The sequence below is a fragment of the Labeo rohita genome, chromosome 20, assembly GCF_022985175.1.
Source record: "Labeo rohita strain BAU-BD-2019 chromosome 20, IGBB_LRoh.1.0, whole genome shotgun sequence".
NCBI lineage: Eukaryota > Metazoa > Chordata > Actinopteri > Cypriniformes > Cyprinidae > Labeo > Labeo rohita.
In genome coordinates, this window is record NC_066888.1 from 30,025,012 (window position 1) to 30,051,574 (window position 26,563).

Here is a 26,563-nt window from a genome sequence, read left to right on the forward strand (position 1 = left end):
CATCCATGTATCCATCCATTCATCCATCCAATCAATTCATCCATCCATCATCCATCCAATCTATGATTCCATCTATCCAATCTATAAATCCATCCATCCATCGTCCATCCATTTATCCATCCAATATATTCATCCATCCATCCATCCATCCAATCTATATATCCATCCATCCATATATCGTCCATCATTTCATCCATCCATCCATCCATCCATTTATACATCCATCCAATCTATAAATCCATCCATTCATCCATCCAATCAATTCATCCATCCATCATCCATCCAATCTATGATTCCATCTATCCAATCTATAAATCCATCCATCCATCCGTCCATCCATTTATCCATCCAATATATTCATTCATCCATCAATCCATTTATCCATCCATCAAATCTATAAATCCATCTATCCATCCATCCATTTATCCATCCATCCAATCTATAGATCCATCCATCCATTTATCTATCCATTCATCCATCCATGCATCAATCCTTTCATTCATCCATCCACCCATCCATCCAGTCTGTCCATTAATCCTTTCATTCATCCGTCCATTTATCCATCCATCTAATCCATCCATCCATCCTTTCATTCATCCATCCATTTAACCATCCATACATCCATTCATCCTTTCATCCATCCACCCAGCCATCCACTTATCCATCCATCCAATATCTATCTATCTATCTATCTATCCATCCATGTATCCATTTATTCATTTATAAAGCCAGATTTCAAAACCATGACATTTCTGAGATGTCACATAGAGATCATGTGAGATTCTGTAAATTGCACATTACAAACAAGACTCAGAGGGGTGGAGGAAGATATCAGGGTGGAGTTTGTCTTCAGATGATGTCTGAATGAAAACGCAAGTATCTACACATTCAAGAGAAACAGAGACCGAGAGCTTAAGTCCAACCTCCTCCTACAGACGGCTGGAGAGAAGCTCACACTGACTCAACTCAAGCCACAGTAAGTGCTTTTTACTTTATTTAAACATGCATTTGGTCTGTGTGAATCAGCTGAAGCTTAGTCTGAAGGAAACCTCTTCAGGTTTGATGCTGAGCATGTGTTGTGGTCGCAGCTCTGTGCGTGAGCGAGAATTGCTCTGGTATTAAGTTTCATTCTTACTGCTTTGTCGTAGAGCTGTCAAATGTATGCTTTTGATCTTATCGCATTAAAAAACAACAGTAAAAATTCTTGTATTCTCAGAATACAATTATATTGCTGCATCCTCTGCAGTGAATGGGTGCCGGCAGAATGAGAGCTGATAAAAACATCACAAGTAATGCACACCACTGGATTATTGTGATGTTTTTATCAGCTGTTTTGACTCTCGTTCTGACGGCACCCATTCACTGCAGAGGATCCATTGGTGAGCAAGTGATGCAATGTTACATTTCTCCAAATCTGTTCCAATGAAGAAACAAACTCATCTACATCTTAGATGCCCTGAGTGTCATCTTTCAGATAATTTCATTTTGGGTAAACTGTTCCTTTAAATCAAGCAGTAACAACTCAGAATGCAACTGCATAAGAAAATGGAGAACATTTTATCTTACATTTTATCTCATCATGTGTATCATTTTCTGTCATTCACAGGTGTAATCTCCACTCGGTTTGACTATGCCATCAAAGACACTCACAACCACAGCAAACGAGAGCATCACTGTACAAACCAATGACCAGAAAGTGGATGTGAGACACAACCATCATGTTAAAGATCTTGAGCTGGCATTTGAAGGGTGGAAGAAACCCAGAGCTCAGACAACATTACCCAGAAGCCTCAGATTTGCACATCACAATCAGGTACATACATGCATACATGCACAGTGGTCTAAAAATATATTTAAACACTTAAATCACACTTAAAATGTCTGTATGTCACAGGGTTATTATAGTTAACTAAAACTAAATCGATTAAAAGACCATTTTTGTTACTTAAAATAAAAGTGAGAAAAAACAAAACAAAAACATAAATATCAACTAATAGAATTATATATATATATATTTATATATATACACACACATACATAAATGGCAAAAGCCGAACATATTTTAAAAACTAATCCGAATATTTAAATACACTTTAATAGTTTCTCAGTGATACTAAAATAACACTGACATGTAATTGTACTAGGTACAAAATATCAAAATATGCATCAAGCATGCATTTCATGCAAAACAATACTAAACTGTGCAGTAAATAAACTGTGCAGTAATGTGATGAACTACTCTGTTTGCACAAATGTGTGAACCTAAAGGTGAACTGACTTCATAAATCCACTAAAAATCACCAAAACGTTAAGTATAAAAAGTTACACTTATATGCTCATGCAGAAACCATTTGTAAGTAGCACGGGTATATTTGTGGCAATAGCCAACAATGCATTGTATGGGTCAAAATTATTCATTTTTCTTTTATGCCAAAAATCATTAGGATATTAAGTAAAGATCATGTTCCATGAAGATATTTAGCAAATTTCCTACCATAAATATATCAAAACTTAATTTTTGATTAGTAATATGCATTGCTAAGGACTTTATTTGGACAACTTTAAAGGTGATTTTCTCAGTATTTTGATTTTTTTGCACCCTCAGAGTCCAGATTTTCAAACAGTTGTGTCTCAGCCACATATTGTTCTTTCCTAACAAACCATACATCAATGGAAAGCTTATTTATTCAGATTATTCAGATCTTTCAGATGATATATAAATGTCAATTAAAAAAATGATCCTTATGGCCGGTTTTGTGGTCTAGGGTCACAAATGTGATAGTGTTCGCAAAGCAACAGTTTTTCAAGTAAAGAGACACTTCAGTGGATAAATGTATGAGTAATCATCCCCAGTCTGTCTTAACCACAAACACATTTTTTAAATTTTCTAATGCATGTGTCATCAGAAGGTGCTGGGTGTTTTCACCACAGAGGCCATTCCTGCAGGTACCCGCTTCGGCCCACTGCTCGGAGAACATCTTCACCCTGAAGATCTGCCTGCAAACATACACAGGAAACACATCTGGATGGTACGTCAGTAGATGTGAGAAAGATAAAAAGCATGTATATATGTGTGTGTGTGTGTGTGTGTGAGAGAGAGAGAGAGATCGAAAACCATTCTGAGTCAGTGGGGTTCATATTTACCAGTCATGCTTCAGGGGTGTGTGCTCTCGTTGGGTTTCTCTGACGCATTGCTCCTCGCTTACATGTGCCAGTAAAGCTACATACTCGTGTCTCACACACTGACTCAGCAAGGAAGTGGCTGACAGGAGCTCTCTCTCACACACACACACAGATACAAAGAGAAAACAAGGTTTCCAGAAAACCTTAATAGTCCGTTCTGAAGCATTTGCAGTACCGTTGAATTTCACACGTCATATTCAGTCAATATTTCTGATGTACTCAAGTTTATTTTCTCACGGTAAGAAGTTCATGGGCCTAAAATGCATCCAGAATTCTAAGATTTTAAAAATGTAAAAACTTAAACAGTCAAAATTATAGAACATCATATTATAGAAATGTCTTATATTGACAGTTTGGGGTAAGGTTTTGTTTAGCAAGAATGCATTAACTTGAATAAAAGTTACCATAAAGACATATATATTGTTACAAAAGATTTATATTTCAAATAAATGGGTATCATTGCACGAGGTAGCTGCCGATAAAATAAAAAATAAAATAAAATAAAAAAATAAATAATATATATATATATATATATATATATATATATATATATATAGATATATATATATATATTATATATAAATAATAATAATATAAAAAAAATCTAATATTTTAAAAATACTGATATATGGGCAATAATAATTTTAAAGAAAAGGGTGTTATAATCTTGCACTCTGCTAAAATTTACAAATAGGTCCAGTGAAAATGAATCGTTGCATGAGGTAGCTGCTGATAAAATAAAATAATTAAAAATAATAATAATAATATCAATAATAATAAATATACCTGCAAGCAGCAATTGCGGGGCCAAGCACAAAAGAGGCAGAATGAGGAGCTAAGCATGGCAAAGAGCAACAGACTGACTACAATGAGTAATCAAAGATATTTTAGGATGATATCAGTTGAAATGGCTGAAAAATCATAAATACAACAACTAATCATATAACTTAATGGCTTATCACTTTTGACCAATAGGTGGTGTTTTCAAATTGATGTGACGTGTTCTGTGTGTGGTCACAATGACGCACACAAAGTTTGGTGTCATTATGTCAAAGCTTTACACAGATACAGCCTCAGAGTCATTTTGGCATCAAGCCTAAAATTTGTGGTGGCACTGTACAAAAACGGTTTCGTCTATCGACATGAAATCCATGAGTTTGTGTAAGCACAGTCTGAAGATGATTTAAGTCAAATTTGGTGAAAATCAGACCAATGGTCTAGGAGGAGTTAGAACAAGCAGGAGTTGTTCATTAATCAAAATGGCGGAAAGAAAGTTTGGCCAACTGTGGTACAGTTGTTATGTATGTTGTCAGCATGACCCAAGGAATATTTTGAGACCAGTTTAATTACAATAGGCTAATGCAATCAGAAGTTATTAGCATTTTTGGAAATTAATGTTAATTAATGTTTAATGAATGGTGCATTACTTCTGACCAATAGGTGGCGCTGTTACCAGATTGATGTGGCGTGGTCACTGTGAGGTGACAATGGCACATATCAAATTTGGTGCAAATATGTCAAAGCTTTGCAGAGATTCAGCCTCAGATATAGTTTGGCATCTTTCCAGCAAATTCGTTGATATGCTAAACGTCAATGCATTCATAAAATATAGCAGTTTTTGACTAAATTCAATATGACCGACACCCAAAATGGCTCACATGGGAAAACTGGGTTGGACTCGGCATGATGCACCAAATCTGACCAGTTTTGTGATTTTTGGCCAAACCATTCAGAAGTTATAAGCAAAAAGAGCCATTTTTCATAACTCCTGACCACTAGGCGGCACTGTGCCGAAACACTGCAGGTAGCCTCAGGTCATGCTTGTTATAACACACACCAAGTTTGGTCTCAATACGCCAAACCGTTGCGGAGATATAGCCTCACAACCATTTTTGCGTGCTTTTCGTAGAAATTGTTCGCATGTTTTTTGAAAATGGTTTGACTAATCAACTTGAATTCCGTAACTTTTTGCCAGCATGGTCTGAAGATGATTTGAGCCAATTTTGGTGAAAATCAGACAAACCGTCTAGGACGAATTTGAAAAAGTAGGTTTTACGAACAATAATTTATAGAAAAAAAAAAACTAAACCTTGCGATTTTTGAATTTTGGGCTTCATTCAAATCGGCATGAGCCAAGGATTCAGGGAAAATTTTCATTCTGTGCCTTACGGTTCAAAAGCTATTAGCATAAAATCATTGAGATTTTTTGAGTTTGAGTTAGAGACTCCAAATTTGCTATGGTTAATGTTGAGACTGTCCTCTATCAGTGCGCCAAATTACACAAATTTCCCGCAAGCGGTTCTATGGGATGTCATAGACTCAAGAGCGGACAAAACGGAGGAAGAATAATAAGAACGCCAACAGATACAACAGGTGCCTTCGCACCTTCGGTGCTTGGGCCCTAATAATAATAAAATATAAACTAAAAGTAAATAAATAAAGTAAAATAAGATAAAAGGCATCACAACATTGAAAATGACAACATGTTATAGTCTTGTACTCTGCTAAAATCAAAAAACAGGTCCAGTGAAAATGTGTTGAGGTATGAATCATTGCATGAAGTAGCTGCCAATAAAATAAAATAACAAAATAAAATTAACATTAAAAAAATATTTCAAATAAATGCTGTTCTTTTGGACTTTCTATTCATCAAAGAAGCCTGATTTACAAAATATAAGCATGTTTTTAACACTGCTAATAGTAGTAAATGTCTCTAGAGCAGCAAATCAACAAATCAAGAGCAATAAAGCTGAAAATTCAGCTTTTCGTCACAGGAATAAATTACATTTTACTATACACTGCACTCCAACAGTTTGGAAAAACCTCTGGCAAAGTGTGGTTTTGGATGATATCAGCATAAATCCTTATCATTTTTTGGTGCAAATACATTAAAGTAACTTGACATTATCATTGAAGACCAGCAATAATAATTTTCATTTTGATTACATAATGGCAATATATACATGTCAAAGTCAGACATGCCACTTTGTCAGCTGTGATGCCTGGTTACTGGTTTAAACTTGGCCCAGGTTTTGAAAAGATTTTTGGGTCAGCACACCTTAATAGTTTCAACAATTAATTGCCAATTAAGTTTAGAATACAATGAATTTAGGCCCAGATTATGCAGAGCTGTAATAGCTGCTAATGCTGGATATTTTGATGAATCGAAAATGTAAGTTTTTTCTATGTATAAACTGTTTATGTAATAACATATGTTTTCGTAGTTTGTGTTGTTCCTTATCAGTGCAAAATTATCACAAATTAAAAAGGATTCATGCCAATATTGTCCAAAACCCCACTTTTCTAAGGTGTTTCCAAACTTTTGGAGGGCAGTGTATATTAAAAATAGAAAACAGCTATTTTAAATTGTAATAATATTTCACAATATTACTGTTTTTACTGCATTTTTGATTAAATAATGCAGCTTTGGTGAGCATAAGAGATTCTTTCAACAACAACAACAAAAAAAAAACATTTATGACACCAAACTTTTGAACAGTAGTGACACATGATTAGTGTTATATACTAAATCACGCACTCATAAATAAAAAAAAAACTAGAGAGGTAAATATAACTTTAATTGGAAAAAAAATTCTTTCTCTGTATGACCACATCAAACGCAAAGTGTGCAAGTGCAGTCTTTGAAATTCAATATTAGACAGGATGAACTAAAGTGAAAAAAGAAAGCGAGAAAGAGAGAGAGAGACACAGGTGTCGTAAGGTCAAACAGCCGAGCTGTTCAACTGGCAAGTAGAAGACTGAATCAACAACTAAACCGCAACCTCTCACTTTCACACAGTCGCTCGCACAAACAGATGTGCACTTTAAATCTGAGAACAAAACTCTAATCTAACACAGTTTCATTTCCTAAACTCGTCAGGATGCTTATTAGTGCTTGCTAAGCATTAACTGTTACTATTGCTCATACTAACACTGGTAGCATTTCTAATCTTCTGTTGCAATACTGATAAAATGCTCATGTTTTTACACTCTTTTTAAAGATCTTCTCAGAGGGGCGACTGCATCACTTCCTGTCTTGTAGAGATGAGAGTGGCAGCAACTGGATGCGCTTTGTAAACTATGCCCCGTCTCCTTGGCAACAGAATCTTGCCACATTCCAAATTGGAATGCAGATTTACTTCTACACCATGAAGGTTCTGATGCCAGGGGAGGAGCTGCTGGTGGGGCGGAGCCTAGAATACGAGCAGCTAATGACCAGCAGCCTCAGAACTGCCTGTCTAAAACAGCCACCTCCCACACACTGTGAGTGACAGCCACATCAGTTTCTTGCTATCTCAATGATTTGAAATGTAAAAAATACATATAAGTCTCTTCTGCTCACCAAGCCTGCATTTATTTGATCCAAAGGACAGCAAAAACAGTACAATTTTGAAATATTTTTCTATTTAAAAGAACTGCTTTCTATTTGAATGTATTTTAAAATGTAATTTATTCCTGTGATTTCAAAGATGAATTTTTAGCATCATTACTCCAGTCACATGATCCTTCAGAAATCATTCTAATATTCTGATTTGCTGCTCAGAAAACATTTTTTATTATTATTATTATGTTGAAAACAGCTGAGTAGAATTTTTTCAGGTTTCTTTGATGAATAGAACATTCAGAAAAACAGTGTATATCTGAAATAGAAATCTTTTGTAACATTATGAATGTCTTCATCACTTTTGATCAATTTTAAGAATGCTTGCTAAATAAAAGTATTAATTTCTATAATTTCCTGAACAGCAAATCAGCATATTAGAATGATTTCTGAAGGATCATGTGACACTGAAGACTGGAGTAATTATGCTAAAAATTCAGCTTTGATCACAGGAATAAATTACATTTTAAAATACATTCACATAGAAAACCGCTATTTCAAATAGTAAAAACATTTCAAAATTTTACTGTTTTTCCTGTACTTTGAATCAAATAAATGCAGGCTTAGCAGAAGAAACTTCTTTAAAAAGCATTAAAAATCTTCTAAACTTCAACCTAGCTTCAGTTACTATATTTGTCACATTTAATTTCATTACAGGACTGTTTCACCATGTGATGATGATCTTTTATGATGAGATTTTGTGCTATTTTGCTTCCATAGCAATTTGTGACTAGTATGGAAAAAAACATCCAAAATACACATTTAAGTCTTTATCTTATTGCACTTTATCTATGTGTGTCTTTAGATTTCCATTACAATACATATCTGAAATGTCTGTTTTCTTAAAATGATTTTTTCCCCTGCAATGAGTCAGATATTTCCACTTTAGCAGCACTTGCATAAACCACAGTTTATAGTCTTACTCATATCTATATCCTGAAGGTTTTTACAAAAGCGTTTGTTCATATATATTTCACCTGGTTTTGTACTTTTTATTCCTGAAAACATGATGAAACAAAATGAAGCAAGAATTTTGAACTTGACTTTATCAAATGTACGTAAATGTACGCATATTCAATTAGATAATGCATAATTAGCATTATTAAACATATTCTTTCCAAAAAATTTGTAATAAAAACATTTGCAGTTCTTAATGTAATCAATCAGCTCAGTTGGCATGTCTTGCTTTAAGGATTTTTCTTTTATTTTAACCATTTGCTCAAATGTTTTCTAAATATTTTGTGTATTTTTCTGCTTCAGCAGCTTCTTCTCAGGGTAAAGATCAAGTGAGGAAGAGAAAACGAGGTCACACGGTCACTGAGATCCTGGATCTGGATCCCTGGGTTGATCATCACACTGAAACTCCTCCAAACAAATCATTTAGCGCCATCACACACACAAAATATGGGGAAAAACTGACCAGAGAACCACAGAATCCAAAACTGCCCTCATTTTCAATGGCTAATAGCATCTCTGACATCCCTTTAAACTTGAAAATGGCATCTAGTGTCAGAGAACATTTCTACACCTCTGCTATCCCACAGTCCTCTATGCCAATGTACATGTGGCCTGTTATTCAATACGTGCCGTCACATCAGCCAATGGGATTTGGCCGAACAGCACCACGCATGTCCCATAATATTCCTCCAATCCACATGTATCCATCTCTCTTGCATCCAGCATCCAATGAGAATCATCTTTCATTAGCGTTGACCAATAGAAGCGACCCCGAAGTTAAAGTGACAGACTCTGCAAAGATAGAGACAAAACCTAAGGACTCCACAAACCAACCGCCAGCCCTCAGTAAAGCAACCGATCCATCTCCGGCTGAAGTGTCCAGAGCTGATGACATCACAGTTCAAAGAGGCTCACCTGAGATGGGCGTGGCTTCCTCAGGAGTCTCCGCCTCCGCCTGCTGTAGCACAGATTCTCAGGGCGGCCAAAAGCGACAGATTGTAGGTTACAAGGCTTTGCCGTATCCATTACAGAGACAAAATGGAAAGATCCAGTATAAATGTAACGTGTGTGGCAAGAACTTCAGTCAGCTGTCCAATCTAAAGGTACTTGGGTTATCTTTTATAAATCTTTGATTTATTAATTGCAGTGTTAGTGGTTCAGTGAAAGATGTCTGAGATGATAATGATAGTATATTAGTAATTTTATTATTTTTACTTCACATTTTTAGATTTTTTTTTAATTAAAACTTGTTGAAAAGTTATAACGTTTATTTAAATGAACAATAAAATATAAAAATATTAAACGTTTTTATTTTTTATTTTTATTTGTTGGCAAGGGAGTAGTACTCAATTCAACTCAACGTTAATATAACATTTAAAAGAATTCAAAATACTAGCAAAACTATAATACTATATCAGTTGCACTAAAATAAAAAAGTCTTTGAAATGAGACTCTTATGCTCAGTAATGGCTGCATTTATTTGATCAAAAATACAGTAAAATTAGTAATATTGTGAAATATTATTACAATTTAAAATAACTGTTTTTAACAGATATACAGATATTTTTAATATATATATATTTGTTATTATTATTATTTTCTTCACATTTTTATATTATACATTTTTATTATACTTATTATAATTAACTAAAACCATAAAAAAATATATATATATTAAAAAAAAAAAACATTTTAAATAACATCATATTTTAGCATAACATAATATTTTTTAAAAAACATATACTTAAAATGAATGTGATCTGAAATAAAATATATAAACCTTAAACTTATTTTTAATTTCTACAATTTGCAGAGGCATCAGTTTTTTAGTTTACGTTAGTTTAGTTTAGTTCAGTTTAGTTTAGTTTAAAGTTTACTTACGGAAATAAAAATAAAAAAAACTAAATAAAAATTAATAACAACTGTATAGACATGTTTAACAAAAAGCTGAATAAATGAAAAACATAAATGAAAATGGAAAATATAAAAATTAAAACAAATTTAAAATATTAACAAAAACTATAGTAGTATATCAATCACACTAAAATAACAAAAAGTAATGGAGACTTTTCTGCTCACTAAGGCTGCATTTATTTAATCAAAAATACAGTAAAATTAGTAAAATTGTGAAATATTATTACAATTTCTAATAGCTGTTTTCTACTTAAATATATTTTAAAATGTATTTTATTCCTGTGATCAAAGCTGAATTTTCAGCATCATTACTCAGTCTTCAGTGTCACATGATTCTTCAGAAATCATTCTAATATGCTGATTTGCTACTCAAGAAACAATTATTATTATTATCAACATTAAAAACAGTTCTGTTTGTTTTGTTTTTTTTCTTTTTCTTCTTTTTATCAGGATTCTTTGATTGATAGAAATTCAAAAGAACAGCATTTATTTAAAACAAATCTTTTTGTAGCAATTGCACTTTTGATCAATTTAAAGCCTCCTTGAATAAAGTAGTTTTTTTTAATGGTAGTTTTTAATGTTTATTTATATATATTTTTTATGTAAATCTCTCTCGGTTTTCATCTTTCTGATCTCCAGGTGCACCTGAGGGTTCACAGCGGTGAGAAACCATACAAGTGCAACATCTGCAGGAGAAACTTTTCCCAGCTGGCTCACCTTCAAAAACACATCCAGGTGCACACAGGAGAGAAACCACATGAGTGCCATGTAAGAGCACACAGAAACACCTCAGTGCTGTCTTGTAGAGTCAATCGAGATCTCATGTGCTCATATGATGTGTCTCGTTTGCAGGTGTGTAACAGGCGCTTCAGCAGCTGCAGCAACCTGAAGACTCACCTGCGGTTGCACTCAGGCGAGCGGCCGTACGTCTGTAAGCAGTGCCCTGCCAGCTTCACCCAGCACATCCACCTGCGGCTGCACAGACGCCTGCACTCCGCCCCGCGCTCACACCGCTGCCCGCACTGCTCTCGCAGGTACACGCACCTGTGCAGCCTACAGATCCACCTGCGCCAGTTCTGCCCCGCCTCCAACCTCACAGGCTCCGCCTCTCAGCTGTGCCGAGCCAATGACGAGATCGAGAGGTTTGATCTGAGTGAAGGCGCAGCCAGGCTTGAGGTTGGCATGGAGGCGGAGTCTATAAAAAAGATGTGTCAGGTGATCTGGGCACTTGCAGTTACACCTGTGGTCCAGCAGGGAGCAGCACGGGTCCAAACAATGACACATGAACCATCCAGCACTAGAAAGGTTTCCACTAGACAGGAGGTTGATCAGTAAATTTGATATTAATACTTTTATTCAGCAAGGATGCATTACACTGATCAGAAAATTACAGCAAAGATATTTATAATGTAACAATAACAATTCTATTTCAAATAAATTTTTGAATCATTAAAGAACGCTGGAAAACAATTTCAACGTTGATATTAGTCATAATGTTTCTTAAGCAGCACATTAGCATATTAGAATGTGATTCTGAAGACTGGAGTAATGATGCTGAAAATTCAGCTTTGCATCATGGGAATAAAATACATTTTAAAATATATTCAAATAGAAAACAGTTATTTTAAATCATAATATTATGTCACAATATTGATGTTTTTATTGTATTTCTGATTAAATAAATGCAGCCTCGGTGAGCATAAAGACCTAAAAATATTTATTTGCACAGTACTAAATATTGCAATCTCTGGATTTATGTGTTGTTAGTAAACTACTGGCAAAAGACATGTTATATAGCTGTAATAGGAGGTCGGGGCTAGGTGTCACAATGGGTTTTATTTTTGCTTTTCCACTATCATCGTATTTGTGTAATATAATTTTTGTATAATAACAAGTGCGCACAGTAAATCCAAGCAAACATGCATTCAGAAAAAAAATCTATTAAATGAAGTTAGATTTAAACTGAAACTGTAGTCTCAGGGCAAGAATGTTTTCATGTAAAATGTAATAGTTATATTGTACATAATTTATTAATGCAATTTTTTGCCTAAAAGAGTGGTGTAATGCTTTTGTATGATCCTTTTTCCATTTGTGGTATTTCACGTTTTTTTTTTTATATATATTTTTACTGTGTTTCAGAATATTTTGCTATTTAAACAACCATTAAAAACAAACTATAACACATTTAAATACACATGTGGTGTTTTTTAACATTAGCATGTGTGTGTGTGTGTATAGAGAGGCATCTATCTGATATCACATTTCTCTTTTTTATTTATTTATTTATTTATTTATTATTATTATTATTATTATTATTTTTTTTTTTTTTTTTTTTTTTTTTTTTTTTGCCAAAGCCAAAATATTATAGATATTTTTATTTTGTAGTATTTTATATAGAAATGTTTTTTTTTTTTAATATTATTATTATTATTATTATTTAATCTGGAAAATATTTACAAGTTGTCTGGTCTGTGTTTTATTTTCTATTAGAGCATTTTTGCATAAATGTAGATGTATAAAACTAAACAGAAACATTTTCAGTTTAATTAGAATTTATTTGAAATGCACTTTTCAAAATACATTTTTAACATTAGTATGTGTGTGTGCTAGAGAGGCAATATCACATTTCCCTTTTTAATTTTTCTTTATTTATTTATTGCTTAAGCCAAAACATTATTGTTTTTTTATATAGTGTTTTATTGAAATTTTATTTTTCATATTATTATTATTGTTATTAAATATTTACAAGTCGTCACAAGTTTATACAAGATGTATAAAACTGAACAGAAACATTTTTAATTTAATAAAAAATTTAAAATGCACTTTTCAAAATACATTTTTAACATTAGTACGTGTGTGTGTGTTAGAGAGGCGTCCAACTAATATCACATTTCTCTTTTTTATTTATTTGATTTTTTAAATGTATTTATTGCTAAAGCCAAAATATTATTAATATTTTTATATAGTATTTTATAGAATTATTATTATTTAATCTGGAAAATATTTACCAGTTGTCTGTTTTATTTTCTATTAGAGTATGGTTGCATAGATGTAGATGTATACAGCTGAACAGAAACATTTTCAGTTTAATTAAAATTAATTTGAAATGCACTTTTCAAAATGAATTTTTAACATTAGGCCTAGTACGTGTGTGTGTGTGTGTGTGTGTATAGAGAGGCATCCAGCTGATATCACATTTCTCTTTTTTATTTTTTTATTTATTGTTATTATTTTTTATTTTTATTTTTTTGCCAAAGCCAAAATATTATAGATATTTTTATGTAGTATTTTATAGAAATTTTATTTTTTACAAATATTATTATTATTGGTTTTATGTTTTATTTTCTATTAGAGCATTATGCAAATGTAGCAAATGTAGAAAATGTAGATGTATAAAACTGAACAGAAACTTTTTCAGTTTAATTAGAATTTATTTGAAATGCACTTTTCAAAATACATTTTTAACATTAGTACGTGTGTGTGTGTGTGTTAGAGAGGCGTCCAGCTAATATCACATTTCTCTTTTTTATTTATTTATTTGATTTTTTAAATGTATTTATTGCTAAAGCCAAAATATTATTAATATTTTTATATAGTATTTTATAGAATTTTTATTATTATTATTATTATTATTATTTAATCTGGAAAATATTTACCAGTTGTCTGTTTTATTTTCTATTAGAGTATGGTTGCATGGATGTAGATGTATACAGCTGAACAGAAACATTTTCAGTTTAATTAAAATTAATTTGAAATGCACTTTTCAAAATGAATTTTTAACATTAGGCCTAGTACGTGTGTGTCTGTGTGTGTGTGTGTGTGTGTGTGTGTGTGTGTGTGTGTGTGTGTTAGAGAGGCTTCCAGCTGATATCACATTTCTCTTGTGTTGTCCTACAGAACAGCATCTGTTTGTAAACATCCGGGATAGAGTAACAAACACACACACGCACGCACGCACGCACACACACACATTTATAGGTAAACCTACACAGAATGTAACATAATAAAACAGAAATATAATAATTCCGTCTATTTTTTAACAACATGCGATTTTGTTATCGGACGCGCGTTACTGTCTCTTTAAAAATCCAGAGGCATGACGTCAGATATTTTGACAGGACGACGGAGAAACCGGATCCGCCGCTGACAACAACAACAAACACAAAGATGTCTCGAGGAACGCCGAGCCCCGGTCGGTGAGATATGCCGGTAACGGAGCGGAGAGGATGCGGCGCGTGCTCGAGCTGCTGGCGCGTGCTGCTGCTCGCTGCATCCGCGCTCGTGCTGCTGGCGGAGAGAGCGGCGTGTGAGTGACCTTATACCGCATCACAGGTGCATCGGGTGCACCCCATTTATCACATTAAAACGAGCCGTTACCGTATTTATACCATGGTGTTTACACGGCGCTCCAAGATGCTTCAAAGAACACCGTGGTATTACTATTGTAGAGCTATAATACATCCAAAAACGTGATATTACTACGGTAACTGTTACATGTGTAAGACATCATGGTGTAACCACGGTACCTGTTCAAAAACACGGTAAAACCATGGTAAATTTTGTGTGACTGTGTGTGATTGTGTTTTAAATGATGCTATTGATGACCTCTGGTTTACGTGATGCAGCTGTGGCTTGTCCAATATTACTTAAAAATTATAAAGGTACTACAATTAATATTTTGGCCATGGTAGTACCATGGTATTTTTGGGAGTACCTTAGAGCACCATGAAAATACCCAGACACGTGATTTTATGTATCTATAGAAAATATGTAATTTTGTAATGTATAAATCATGTAACAGTTAATATTATTACAGTTAATATTATTGTAAACATGTATATATTTATATTTAATTTAAAAAACATACATTATATAAATTCTCTGTCTGTACAGTTGAATTCAAATGTTTACATACACCTTGCAGAATCTGCTAGATGTTTATTTTACTAAAATAAGACAAAAAAGCATTTTATTTTTTTATTTAGTACTGACCTGAATAAGATATTTCACATGAAAGATGTTTCCATATAGTCCACAAGAGAAAATAATAGTTTAATTGATAAAAATGACCCTGTTCAAAAGTTTTCATCCCCTTATTCTTAATACTGTGTTGTTACCTGAATGATCCACAGCTGTTTTTTTTTGTTTAGTGATAGTTGTTCATGAGTCCCTTGTTTGTCCTGAACAGTTAAACTGCCTGCTGTCTTTCAGAAAAATCCTGCAGGTCCCATAGATTTTTTAGTTTTTCAGCTTTTTTGTGTATTTGAACCCTTTCCAACTATGACTGTATGATTTTGAGATCCATCTTTTCACACTGAGGACAACTGAGGGACTCATATGCAACTATTACAGAAGATTCAAATGCTCACTAATGCTCCAGAAGGAAAAACGATGCATTAAAATGCAGAATGAAGATGTGTACATTTTCTTATTGTGTCTAAATATAATATTTTTTTCATTTAGTACTGCCCTTCAGAAGCTACAGAAGATACTTGCATGTTCCCCAGAAGACAAAATAAGTTAAATTTACCCTGATCTTCAAATTCAAAGTTTTTTAATGCATTGTTTTTTCTTCTGAATCATCAGTGAGCGTTTGAACTTTCTGTAATAGTTGCATATGAGTCCCTCAGTTGTCCTCAGTGTGAAAAGATGGATCTCAAAATCATACAGTCATTGTTGTAAAGGGTTCAAATACACAAAATGCTGAAAAACCAAGGAATTTGTGGGACCTGAAGGATTTTTGTGAAGAACAGTGGACAGTTTAACTGTTCAGGACAAACAACGGACTCATGAACAACTATTACTAAACAAAAAACCACAGATGTGGATCATTCAGGTAACAACAATTTCAGGTAACAATGTTCTTTTTTTTTTTTTTTTTTGCTAAAGCGAAATATTATTAATATTTTTAAATATAGTATTTTATATAAATGTTATTTTTTATATTATTATTATTATTATTATTATTATTATTATTTCATCTGGAACATTCACAAGTTGTCTGTTTTATTTTCCATTAGAGTATTGTTGCGTAGCTGCTATATATGTATAAAACTAAAAAGAAACATTTTCAGTTTAATTAAAATTTATGTAAAATGCATTTTCAAAAAATAGTTCCATAGCAGGTTTAGAGATTTAGGGATCTGCAAAACCCCCTGATATAACGAAGCTTTACTGTCAAAAATGACAGATTACAGAATTGTTTTGATCATATCACATCTTAACCTGGATTTCCTGTGACATAATCTCATCCCATTCCACTGCTCTTTTGTAATATCAAATATTGCGGAGATAATCTCATGCAATACAAAAGCATATTGATGTGCACAGATGGAGGTGTTTATTGATAACACATGTTCTCTGTGTTGTTTATCAGTGGTCTGCTGTGTGGGCTTCTACCTGTGGCAGGAGGAGCTGTGTTTGGCCGGACTGACCTTTGCCCTCTTGTTGCCGGGGTCACTGGTGCAGGTGTTGAGTTTCAGGTGGTACAGGGCTGACGGAGACAAACGGACGTGCCACAATTTCATCATACACACATTTCACCTGGGCATCTTCAAAAGGTGTGTCTGTGCATCTGTTTAAAGAAATAATTCCTTCAGAAATTACAATTCTGTTTATTTACTCCAGGGATTTACAACCCTTTAGATGTAAAATATTTACCCCCTGGGAATTTAAGACTGTATTTCAATAATTTAAAGACACATGTGCATGTTCACGCTCTCTCTGATTAATGGTTACATGACATGCAAACAGATAATGAAAAAATAAACATTTGCTGAAAAAGCAGTCACCCCAGGCCAGCCGAGATGTAGATGAGTTTGTTTTTTCATAGAAACCGATTTAGAGAAATGTAGCATTCCATCACTTGCTCACCAATGGATCCTCTGTAGTGAATGGGTGCCGTTAGAATGAGAGTCCAAACAGCTGATAAAAACATCACAACAATCCACAAATAATCCACACCACTTCAGTCCATCAGTTAATATCTTGAGAAGTGAAAAGTTGCATGTTTGTAAGAATCAAATCCATTATTAAGGTGTTTTCAACTTCAAACCACTGCTTCCTCTATCCATAATTTTGTTTCCTCCAGTGAAAAAGTTAAATCAGGAGAGAAATATGCACAAATCAAGTACTGTTTACAAGCCAAAACAGTTCAAAAACAAATAAGGAGAAGTCCACTTCCACGTACAACCGCATTTGGGATCGTTTGAAGCCGCATTTAAACTGCATTTAGGAAGTTCAAAATCGGGGCACCATATCAGTCCATTATATGGAGAAAAATTCTGAAATGTTTTCCTCAAATAACATAATTTCTTTACGACTGAAGAAAGAAAGACATGAACATCTTGGATGACAAAGACACATTATATGTGAATCTTTGTTTTGGAAGTGGACTTCTCCTTTAATGATGGATTTGTTTCTTACAAACATGTGGCTTTTGGCTTCTCAAGATGTTAATTGATGGACTGGAGTGGTGTGGATTACTTGTGGATTATTGTGATGTTTTTAACAGCTGTTTGGGCTCTCATTTTGATGGCACCCATTCACAACAGAGGATCCATTCATGAGCAAGTGATGCAAGGCTACATTTCTGCAAATCTGTTCTGATGAAGAAACAAACTCTCATGAGTTTCACTGTAATGTGTGTGTTGTGTGTCAGGTTTTGGGACTGTAGTGTGTGTGAATGGACGGCTCAGGGCTCGTCGCAGTCGCATGCGCAGGAGGTGATGCAGCATGCGGATGTGTCTGCTCTGCGTCTGCTGGAGGTTTTGTTGATGACTCTACCGCAGACCCTCCTGCAGTTGTACGCTCTCACCATTACCGACTATGGCCTCTCATCTCCAGGTCAGTCCTGAGATAGAAACCTGTTTGAACCTGTTATTGTATACAATTCCGTATGGTGGTTCAGAAATTTATACTGCACTCTTCATGTGTGTGTTTTTGCAGTTGCGCTGTGTGGCGCCGTGTGTTTGCTCTCGCTGTCCTGGGCGCTGGTGCTCTACAGCCGGGCCTGTTGTTTGATCCGTCCCGGGCATTTGCAGATGCCGCCTGCGGCGCTCCTGTGTCAGCTGCTGTGGAGGATGGGCATGTTGGCCGCCCGCTTCACCAGCCTCGCCTTGTTCACCCGCACCTTTGGCTGCTGGGTCATCGGGGTCATGGGTGAGTCTGAGCCACGTCAACTCCAGGAAAATGAAGATTTTGCACACTGTTTTTTATTAAATGACTCATTAAGACTAAAGTTTTTTTAAAGAAATGCAAGGATGCATTCATTTAACAAAAGTGACAGTAAACTTTTGCATGTTTGTGTATGATTTCATGTTACAATAAAAAGAAAAACAATTGCACCAAAACAATTAAAAATTCCAAAAAAAAGTTCAAAGACATACTAAAAAATACATAAATGTGACCCTGGAGCACAAAGCCAGTGATAAGGATTTTTTTTTTTAATTGAGATTTATACATCATCTGAAAGCTGAATAAATAAGCTTTCCATTGATGTATGGTTTGTTATCTGACAGCGTTTGGCCAAACTAAAAATCTGGAATCTGCGGGTACAAAAAAAATCTAAATACTGAGAAAATCATCTTTAAAGTTGTCCAAATTAAGTTCTTAGCAATGCATATTACTAATCAAAAATTAAGTTTTTATATATTTATGGAAGGAAATTTACAACATGTTTTCATGGAACATGGTCTTTACTTAATATCCTAATTTTTGGCATAAAAGAAAATAGATAATTTTGACCCAAACAATGTATTTTTGGCTATTGCTACAAATACCTGTGCTACTTATGACTGGTTTTGTGTTCCAGGGTCACAAATATTTTGCACAAATCAAATTAACTCAGTGTTTAGGCCTATTATTTGCATTATTGTTTTTGCATTGTTTGTAAAAGTCAGTGTGTATTTTTTTTTAAAGAAATTAATACTTTTATTCAGCAAGGATGCATTAATTTTAACAAAAATGACAGTAAACACATTTACAATCTTACAAATGATTTCTATTATAAATAAATGCTCTTTTGTGAACTTTTATTCATCAAAGAATCCTGAAAAATAAAATGTATAACGGTTTCCACAAAAATATGAAGCTTTCGAAGTTGACACTTTATGAAGTTTTCCGCATTGATAATAATAAAACGTTTTTCTCGAGCACCAAGATTTGCCATTTTAAAATATATTAAAATAAAAACTGTTATTTAAAGTTGTAAAAATGTTTCACAATATTATATCAAGCTACAATCAAATAAAGAAATCACACCAAATTATAAAATGAGAAAAATGTCATTAAAAAAGTAAAATAAAAACTAAAAAATAAATGTATTTTGCAAGTCAACTCTAGATTGTTTTTATTCCATTGTGAGATTATTTTATTGTTGCTTAAGTGCACCTGTAAACAGCTTCTACAGCTAAATGTTAGCTGACACACATATTGTCAACTCATCTCTTGGTTTGTATAGAATAACTCTCTTAATATTGTGCATCTCATTTTCTCCCAGCGTCTCATTGGTTGATGGCTGCGCTGTGGTTGGTCTCGCAGCAGACTGACATATATGTAGGTCAGTGGTCATGGCGGGTGTTTAACTTCATCCTGGGTGGCGTGCATGTGTTCCTGTTTCTCAACGTGAAGGACGGCCCGTCCCGCTTCCGGATGGCTGGATTCTACACGGTACGAACACACACTTTCTCCAGTCTTAATAACAGCATGAAATATCACCCGTATATATCTTTGTTAATAATATTTTGGTTGGTACCATTTACTGTTTCTAGACTGTTTATACCATTAAAAAACACTGTCAAATGTGACCCTGCACCACAAAACAATTCTTTAAGGAGCACAGGTATATTTGTAGCAATAGCCAACAATTCATTGTGTGGATCAAAATGATCGATTTTTCTTTTATGGCAAAAATCATTAGGATATTAAGTAAAGATCATGTTCCATGAAGATATTTTGTACATTTCCTACTGTAAATATATCAAAACTTAATTTTTGATTAGTAACATGCATTGCTAAGAACTTCATTTGGACAACTTTAAAGGTGATTTTCTCAATATTTTGATTTTTTTTTTTTTGCACCCTCAGATTACAGATTTTCAAATAGTTGTATCTCGGCCAAATATTGTCCGATCCTAACAAACCTTATTTAAATAATTGACCTTTATGACTGGTTTTGTGGTCCAGGGACACATATGTCTATATAACTAATTTAACTTAGTTTTTTTGCGGAATATGAATATGCATAATATATATCAGAATATGGATTTAAAGGAATAGTTAATGCAAATTTGGGGTAGTTATACCTTTAAGCGTTTGAGTGAAAGCTGCAGTGTTTCTGTGTCATGTAGGTGATGCTGCTGGAAAATGCTACACTGCTATTGGCTGCGTCTGATATCCTGACTGATGCATCATGGGATAGCCTGACCGTCCCCACTGCTGTGCTGTGCAGCTTTCTACTCGGTGAGAGCTTGTGTGTCTGAGTACATGACAGGAAGGAAGACAGATCTCAATTAGAAAGATGTCAAATTATGAAAAATAATGTAGACACCCATAAAAACGAGTCAGTTAATGTCCATTAAATTCTGTTTTTTAAAAGACTGTTTAACTTTAGCATGTAAAATAACCGTCATGACACAAAAGTAAAAATGCTCTTATATATTAATACACTGGTATGATCCTTTAGAAATCATCCTAATATGCTGCTTTACTGCTCAAAACATTTCTTATTATTATCAATTTTGAATATATGTGAAAACTGAGATACTTTATTTATTTATTTATTTATTTATTTATTTAAAGATTTATTTTTGGCGTTTGTGTGCCTTAATTTGGATAGGACAGTGTATGTGATACTTTTTTATTATTCTTTGATAAATAAAAAGTTCAAAAGAACAGCATTTATTTGAAATAGAAGTCATTTGTAACACTATAAATATCCTTACTGTCACTTTTGTTTATTTTAATGCTTTTGATTATTTTAATGCATCCTTGTGTTATTTAAAACAACAATAACAGCTGTACCCCAAATGGTATTTTATTTTATTTTATTTTGCATTTTAACTCTTCAGTTACTGTAAATCTGTTTTCTTAAAATTATTACCCACTCACTAAGTGTGTTTTTTTTATTATGCAGTTGTTTGGATCTATTCAGCACAACCTTTAAAAACTGTTACATAAATATATTCCTGTCCCTGAGAGATTCACAGATATTATGAGTGATTTCACTGTGGTGAAATAAATGGATGAAAACATAAAATTATGATGTAATTAAAATTACAAAAATTATTAAATTATAATAATGCTATAATTTAATAATAATTATATATTAAAATGTATTTTTTAAAATAAATAATACATAATTGAAATTTATTAAAAAAATAAAAATAAATAAAATATAAATAAAAAATATAAAAAATATATATATATTTTGAAAATGCTAATCAAAGACACTGAACTCTAAACATGTGCAGTTCAAATATGAATTTGTTTGCTATAGATGCATAACTGCTCTGCTCTAGTAACCTGTATTTGATCTTTTTCAGCCAAATTAAATACATTTTTTTCTGTCTCTCTCAGGTTTGACATCTCTGATGTTGTACTATCGTTTCCTGCATCCCAAATCCACTGAAATCTCTCTGGGATTGCGTCAGCATGCACACGTGGGTCGTGAGTGTCTCCAGCAGGGCGATTCGTCCTTCTCTCTGGGAGACAAAAGTCTTCCTCCGGCCCCTCTTCCCATCCTTTTTCCTTCATCTCATCCTTCCTTTTCCCTGTCTGGGATTCCCGGCTCTCTGCTGGAGCATCCCGGGAGCTGTGGCGTGAAGCCGGACGGCGAGTGTCGGCACCATCACTGGCTGCTGATTCGCCTCGCCCTGAAAACCGGCGACCCGGTTAAGATCAACGGAGCGTATGGAGCAGGTGGCGTGTCTGGGATTCTAGTGATGGATCGTAAGGGAGAGATCATAGAGGACGGGTGCGTGTCCACCTCGGAAAGCCGGGACGATACGATGGCGCCGCTGTCCGACTGCAGGGAGGAGTTTGAAAGCGTGAGTGAAGCCAGAGAAGAAGACGACGCGGATGACAGTCTCGAAATGGAGAGCCCGTTAGAGTCGCCCGCGTCGGAGTGCAAACGGAGCTCGCCGGAGGGAAAGTCTGTTTTTGGGGACAGTCCTGAGCCTAATTATTGCCCTACCGAATCCAGCTCTACTTTATACTTTAGCGCCGACCCACAATCCCCCAGCAGCTCCAGCAACCCGCGTCTGGATCGCGAGACGCCCTTCAGTTTCGGTTCTGGAACCGGATTGGAAACACTGGATGAGTTGAGCCCCATTTCCACAGACGGTGGCCTGCACAGGGATCTCGTCCGGGGGCTTCTAGGCCGAGGGGGACCCTGTTACACCTCCGCGCCAGGATTGAACGGGCAAGGGCTTCCAGAGGGTTCTGGGACGCACCTCAGAGGCCCCCGCAGGCAGGTGGTTCTCTCCCGCAGGGGTCCAGAAGAGGATGGTGGGTTTTAACAGCATACAGACTGCAGCTTTAAGTGGTGGTTTTCCAGGCAACATGAGCAACACTGTTGCAATGTGGGCGTGTCTTTATGCAAATGAGCTTCAGTGGCAACTACCAATGAGAGCGAAGATGATTTGAGTCGAGAAGAAGTGTGTAATTTGTCTTTGCCCACATTCAGGGATGTAATTTAAAAAATAATTTGTGGAAAACTTGTCGGCAATGAGTTTCATCCATGCAAAAATGCTCATCTTGTGATGTGATGCAATTTCAATACTGCTTCCCTTCCAGAATGTGAATTTTTAGTGGTGGGAAAACACATGTGTATATAACACACTCCTATTCAAAAGTTTGGGGTTGGTAGATTTATTTTATTTATTTATTTTCTGAAAAAATGCTCTTTGCTCGCCAAGACTGAATCAAAAATACAGTAAAAACAGTAAAATTGTGAAATATTATTGCAATTCAAAATAACCGTTTTCTATTTGAATATATTTTAAAATGCAATTTATTTCTGTGATGCAAAGCTGAATTTTCAGCATCATTACTCCAGTCTGCAGTGTCACATGATTCTTCAGAAATCATTCTAATATGATGATTTGCTGCTCAAGAAACATGATTATTATCATTATGTGGAAGTTTTGCTGCTTTACTTTATTTCAAGATTGAATGATGAATAGAAAGTTCAAAAGAACTGTATTAATTGAAATAGAAATCTTTTGTAACATTAATATGTGTATGCTTAAAAAATAATAGTTTTACAGTCTGCATACAACTGCTTATTGACTCTATCTGAACAGGGCATTAATTTATAAAATACAAGCAGCTGAAACTTGAACCTGGATATGATATTTAAGACATTAGAATTGAGTTAAACATATGAAGGAACAAAAACAATGTGAATGTTTACAATTCTGTTTGTTAGTTTTTAGTTCTTTTAGTGTCTCTCTGTTTATGTTCAGAATGGACTGCAGTATATACTGCAAGTATGTAAAATAGTATGAAGTGAGCAACGATAAATGATCACATGACCTCATCGCATCGCATGTTAAATTAACCGAGCGGCATCTAGTTATCATCTAAGAAATCTAGTATCTAGTTATCTGAAAAAAAAAACGGTTGTCAGTCCAAACTATTTATTTAAAGAGGAGATAAATATGCATTTCATGCATATAGAAAATAAACATACTTTTTACTATATAGTCTACTGCATGTATGGAAGTAAGCCATTCTGAACATAACCAATAAAAATCCACATGCTGTTGGTTGGAGCCGAAAGCACAATCTTCCTGTGAGCTGCAGGTGTTCATTGTACGTCGTATCCTCTCAGACTGTGATGTAAATCCACTCTTATGAAGGGCTGCGGTCTGGATTATCATTCTTTGGCACATAGTGCCTGATGCAGACAAAAATAGAAACAAAACTCAACACAATCGGACTGAATATGTAGATTAGCGGATAATTAATAAGAGTTTTGTCTCGACGTCCTTGCATAAAAATATCTTTTCTGCTGGTCATTTGCTTTGTCTTATCCACAGATCTTTGGTTTTGCCTTTCAAAGGATAATTTTGTTAATACATTTTTCATATTTTTGTACATTTCAGGTTTCAAAAACTAACCTTAACCCCAAGGTAATATGAATTATTTCCCTGGTCATTTTGGGCTTTTAAAGTGTTACGATTGCACCCTAATTTCGAAATGTTATTTATTTATTTTAATACATTTTAATTATTTATTTAATTTATTTATATTCCATTTAAATTTAAGTTTATATATATTATTTTTTATTTTTTACATTTTATTATTCATTGATTTGTTCATGAATTTATGAAATATTTATAAAGCTGATGCGTGGTGCTACTGTAACACAACTGTTTTTGGTTTGAGCGCATCTTTAAAATTCTGTACAAATGACATCTCAAAAAAAAAAAATTATGAAAGGTAAAGATATTGTATCTTTGATGCATTTGCCTTGGCCAGGAGCTCAAGGGTCATGCTTGTTTCAGGGGTATTTTTGTGAATATCCACTGGAGTGGTTTTTCACTGTTTGAAGTGCTCACTTGTGTGTGTGTTTTTCATTGTTTTTCATGAAGGCATTTTGAGAGTGTGTATACTATCTAATAATTGTTATTTGCATGCATTTTTCTGAAAGATGTCTGTGCTTTAGCAGTAGTGCGGGGCTGTGTCCCTTAACAGGTCAATATTTGCAATAATTTCAATGCAAATTCAGCCATACGATTATAGAGGTTAGCAGGTAATGGCAGTGAAAGTTTGTTTGGTTTCCTGGATGTGGACTGTTTGCTCTTCTGGTGAATTCCATTTCCTCATTAAATTAATTTCACAGGAATTATGAACTTGTTTTATGATGTCTCCACTTGTGAAATGTCATCAAGCTTATCTGAACCGTGCATAAATAAAATAGCAGGAAATTGCTTAATATACAAATTACACAGTGGAAACTATTATTAATAGAATGATGTGTCAGATTAAACAGCAAAGGCAAGGCACTGAACTAATGACAATTATTAAAGTTGATTAATGGTACACACAATCTAGCCTAAAGTATAACAGACACGATGTTTTGTAGATAGGTAGTGAAATAAACGTGGATTGACGCACTTACGTTAAGTCTACAATTTAATAACGGGCTATTAAATGCTTTATTGACATTATTCAGCTGTAAATGACCGTCCAAACAAGTTCTGTAGCGATAATTTCTCTCCTCATTCATGCATACTATGGAATAACCAATTTGTGTTGTCTAAAAATAAGAGTATATTTAAAAAAAGATTGGTTTGATGAAGGGATTATATTTCTTTCTGACTTCTTGAACACTAATGGTGAGATTTATACATATCAGCAATTTCTTTCTTTCCCTGGGATTGAATCTTCTTGTAGTGATGATAATTTGGTTGTGAAAAGCATTTCCCCTGAATTGATTTACCTTGTGAAAATACGTCTCAGTTATACTTCAGCAGTCCGACAAATTCCAAATCTTGTTATTGGAGGTATTAATATCATGGATTTTAAATGTAATAACTCACACATCAGAAAATGTCTTACTTGAGAGCTTGTCAGCTGTTATCCAAAAGCACTCATGAAGTGGAAACAATTCTTCCTCATACCTTCTACTGAGAAAATATGGTCGGCATCTAATACGTTTTTACTCCCAAATAAGGTAAAGGAAATACATTTTAAGATATTGCACATTAACAAATTTAGAAAAGATGTCTCACCTAAATGTTCATTTTGTAATTTAGAAAATGAAACACACACTTATTTCATAATTGTAAATACTCTGAAGATTTTTGGAAGCAGGTATCTAGGTTGGTTTTTGATATATTTAATAAAATAATTAAAATAGATGAATCTATGATCTCTTTTTTTTTGAATTGCAATACTGGATCAGTGGTAGTAGATAACACTTTAACGGTGTTAATACTTCTTGGGAAGTTCCATATACATAAAACAAAAATAGACATTATTTTTATTATTACTCCCTCTTTTAATTTTTTTTGTAAAGACCTTAATATATTTTAGGACTCATTGATCTCAGGTACTAGAAACAAGAAATGTATAAAAACGTCTGTAATATTAATAATAATTTTTTACCCTCCATGATGC

At 34.1% G+C, this 26,563-nt stretch overlaps 2 protein-coding genes across 3 annotated transcripts; both read left to right on the forward strand.

The window, feature by feature from the left end:
- Nucleotides 1–872: 872 nt before the first annotated feature.
- On the forward strand, nt 873–12,664 carry prdm1c (PR domain containing 1c, with ZNF domain). Of its 2 annotated transcripts, none has more exons than XM_051138645.1 (7): nt 873–976; nt 1,607–1,813; nt 2,907–3,029; nt 7,185–7,446; nt 8,825–9,624; nt 11,075–11,203; nt 11,288–12,664. In XM_051138645.1, the coding sequence occupies exons 2-7, from the start codon at nt 1,631–1,633 to the stop codon at nt 11,768–11,770; spliced, it is 1,980 nt and encodes a 659-aa protein (XP_050994602.1). In that variant the 5' UTR covers nt 873–976; nt 1,607–1,630; the 3' UTR covers nt 11,771–12,664. The 2 variants fall into 2 exon arrangements, with proteins under 2 accessions (XP_050994602.1, XP_050994603.1); XM_051138646.1 differs by having other exon boundaries at nt 8,828–9,624.
- Nucleotides 12,665–14,558: 1,894 nt separating this feature from the next.
- xkr5a (XK related 5a) lies at nt 14,559–25,360 on the forward strand. The gene is made up of 7 exons (XM_051138647.1): nt 14,559–14,741; nt 16,812–16,995; nt 18,096–18,280; nt 18,383–18,595; nt 19,935–20,104; nt 20,785–20,896; nt 22,013–25,360. The coding sequence occupies exons 1-7, from the start codon at nt 14,639–14,641 to the stop codon at nt 22,951–22,953; spliced, it is 1,908 nt and encodes a 635-aa protein (XP_050994604.1). The 5' UTR covers nt 14,559–14,638; the 3' UTR covers nt 22,954–25,360.
- Nucleotides 25,361–26,563: the final 1,203 nt, after the last annotated feature.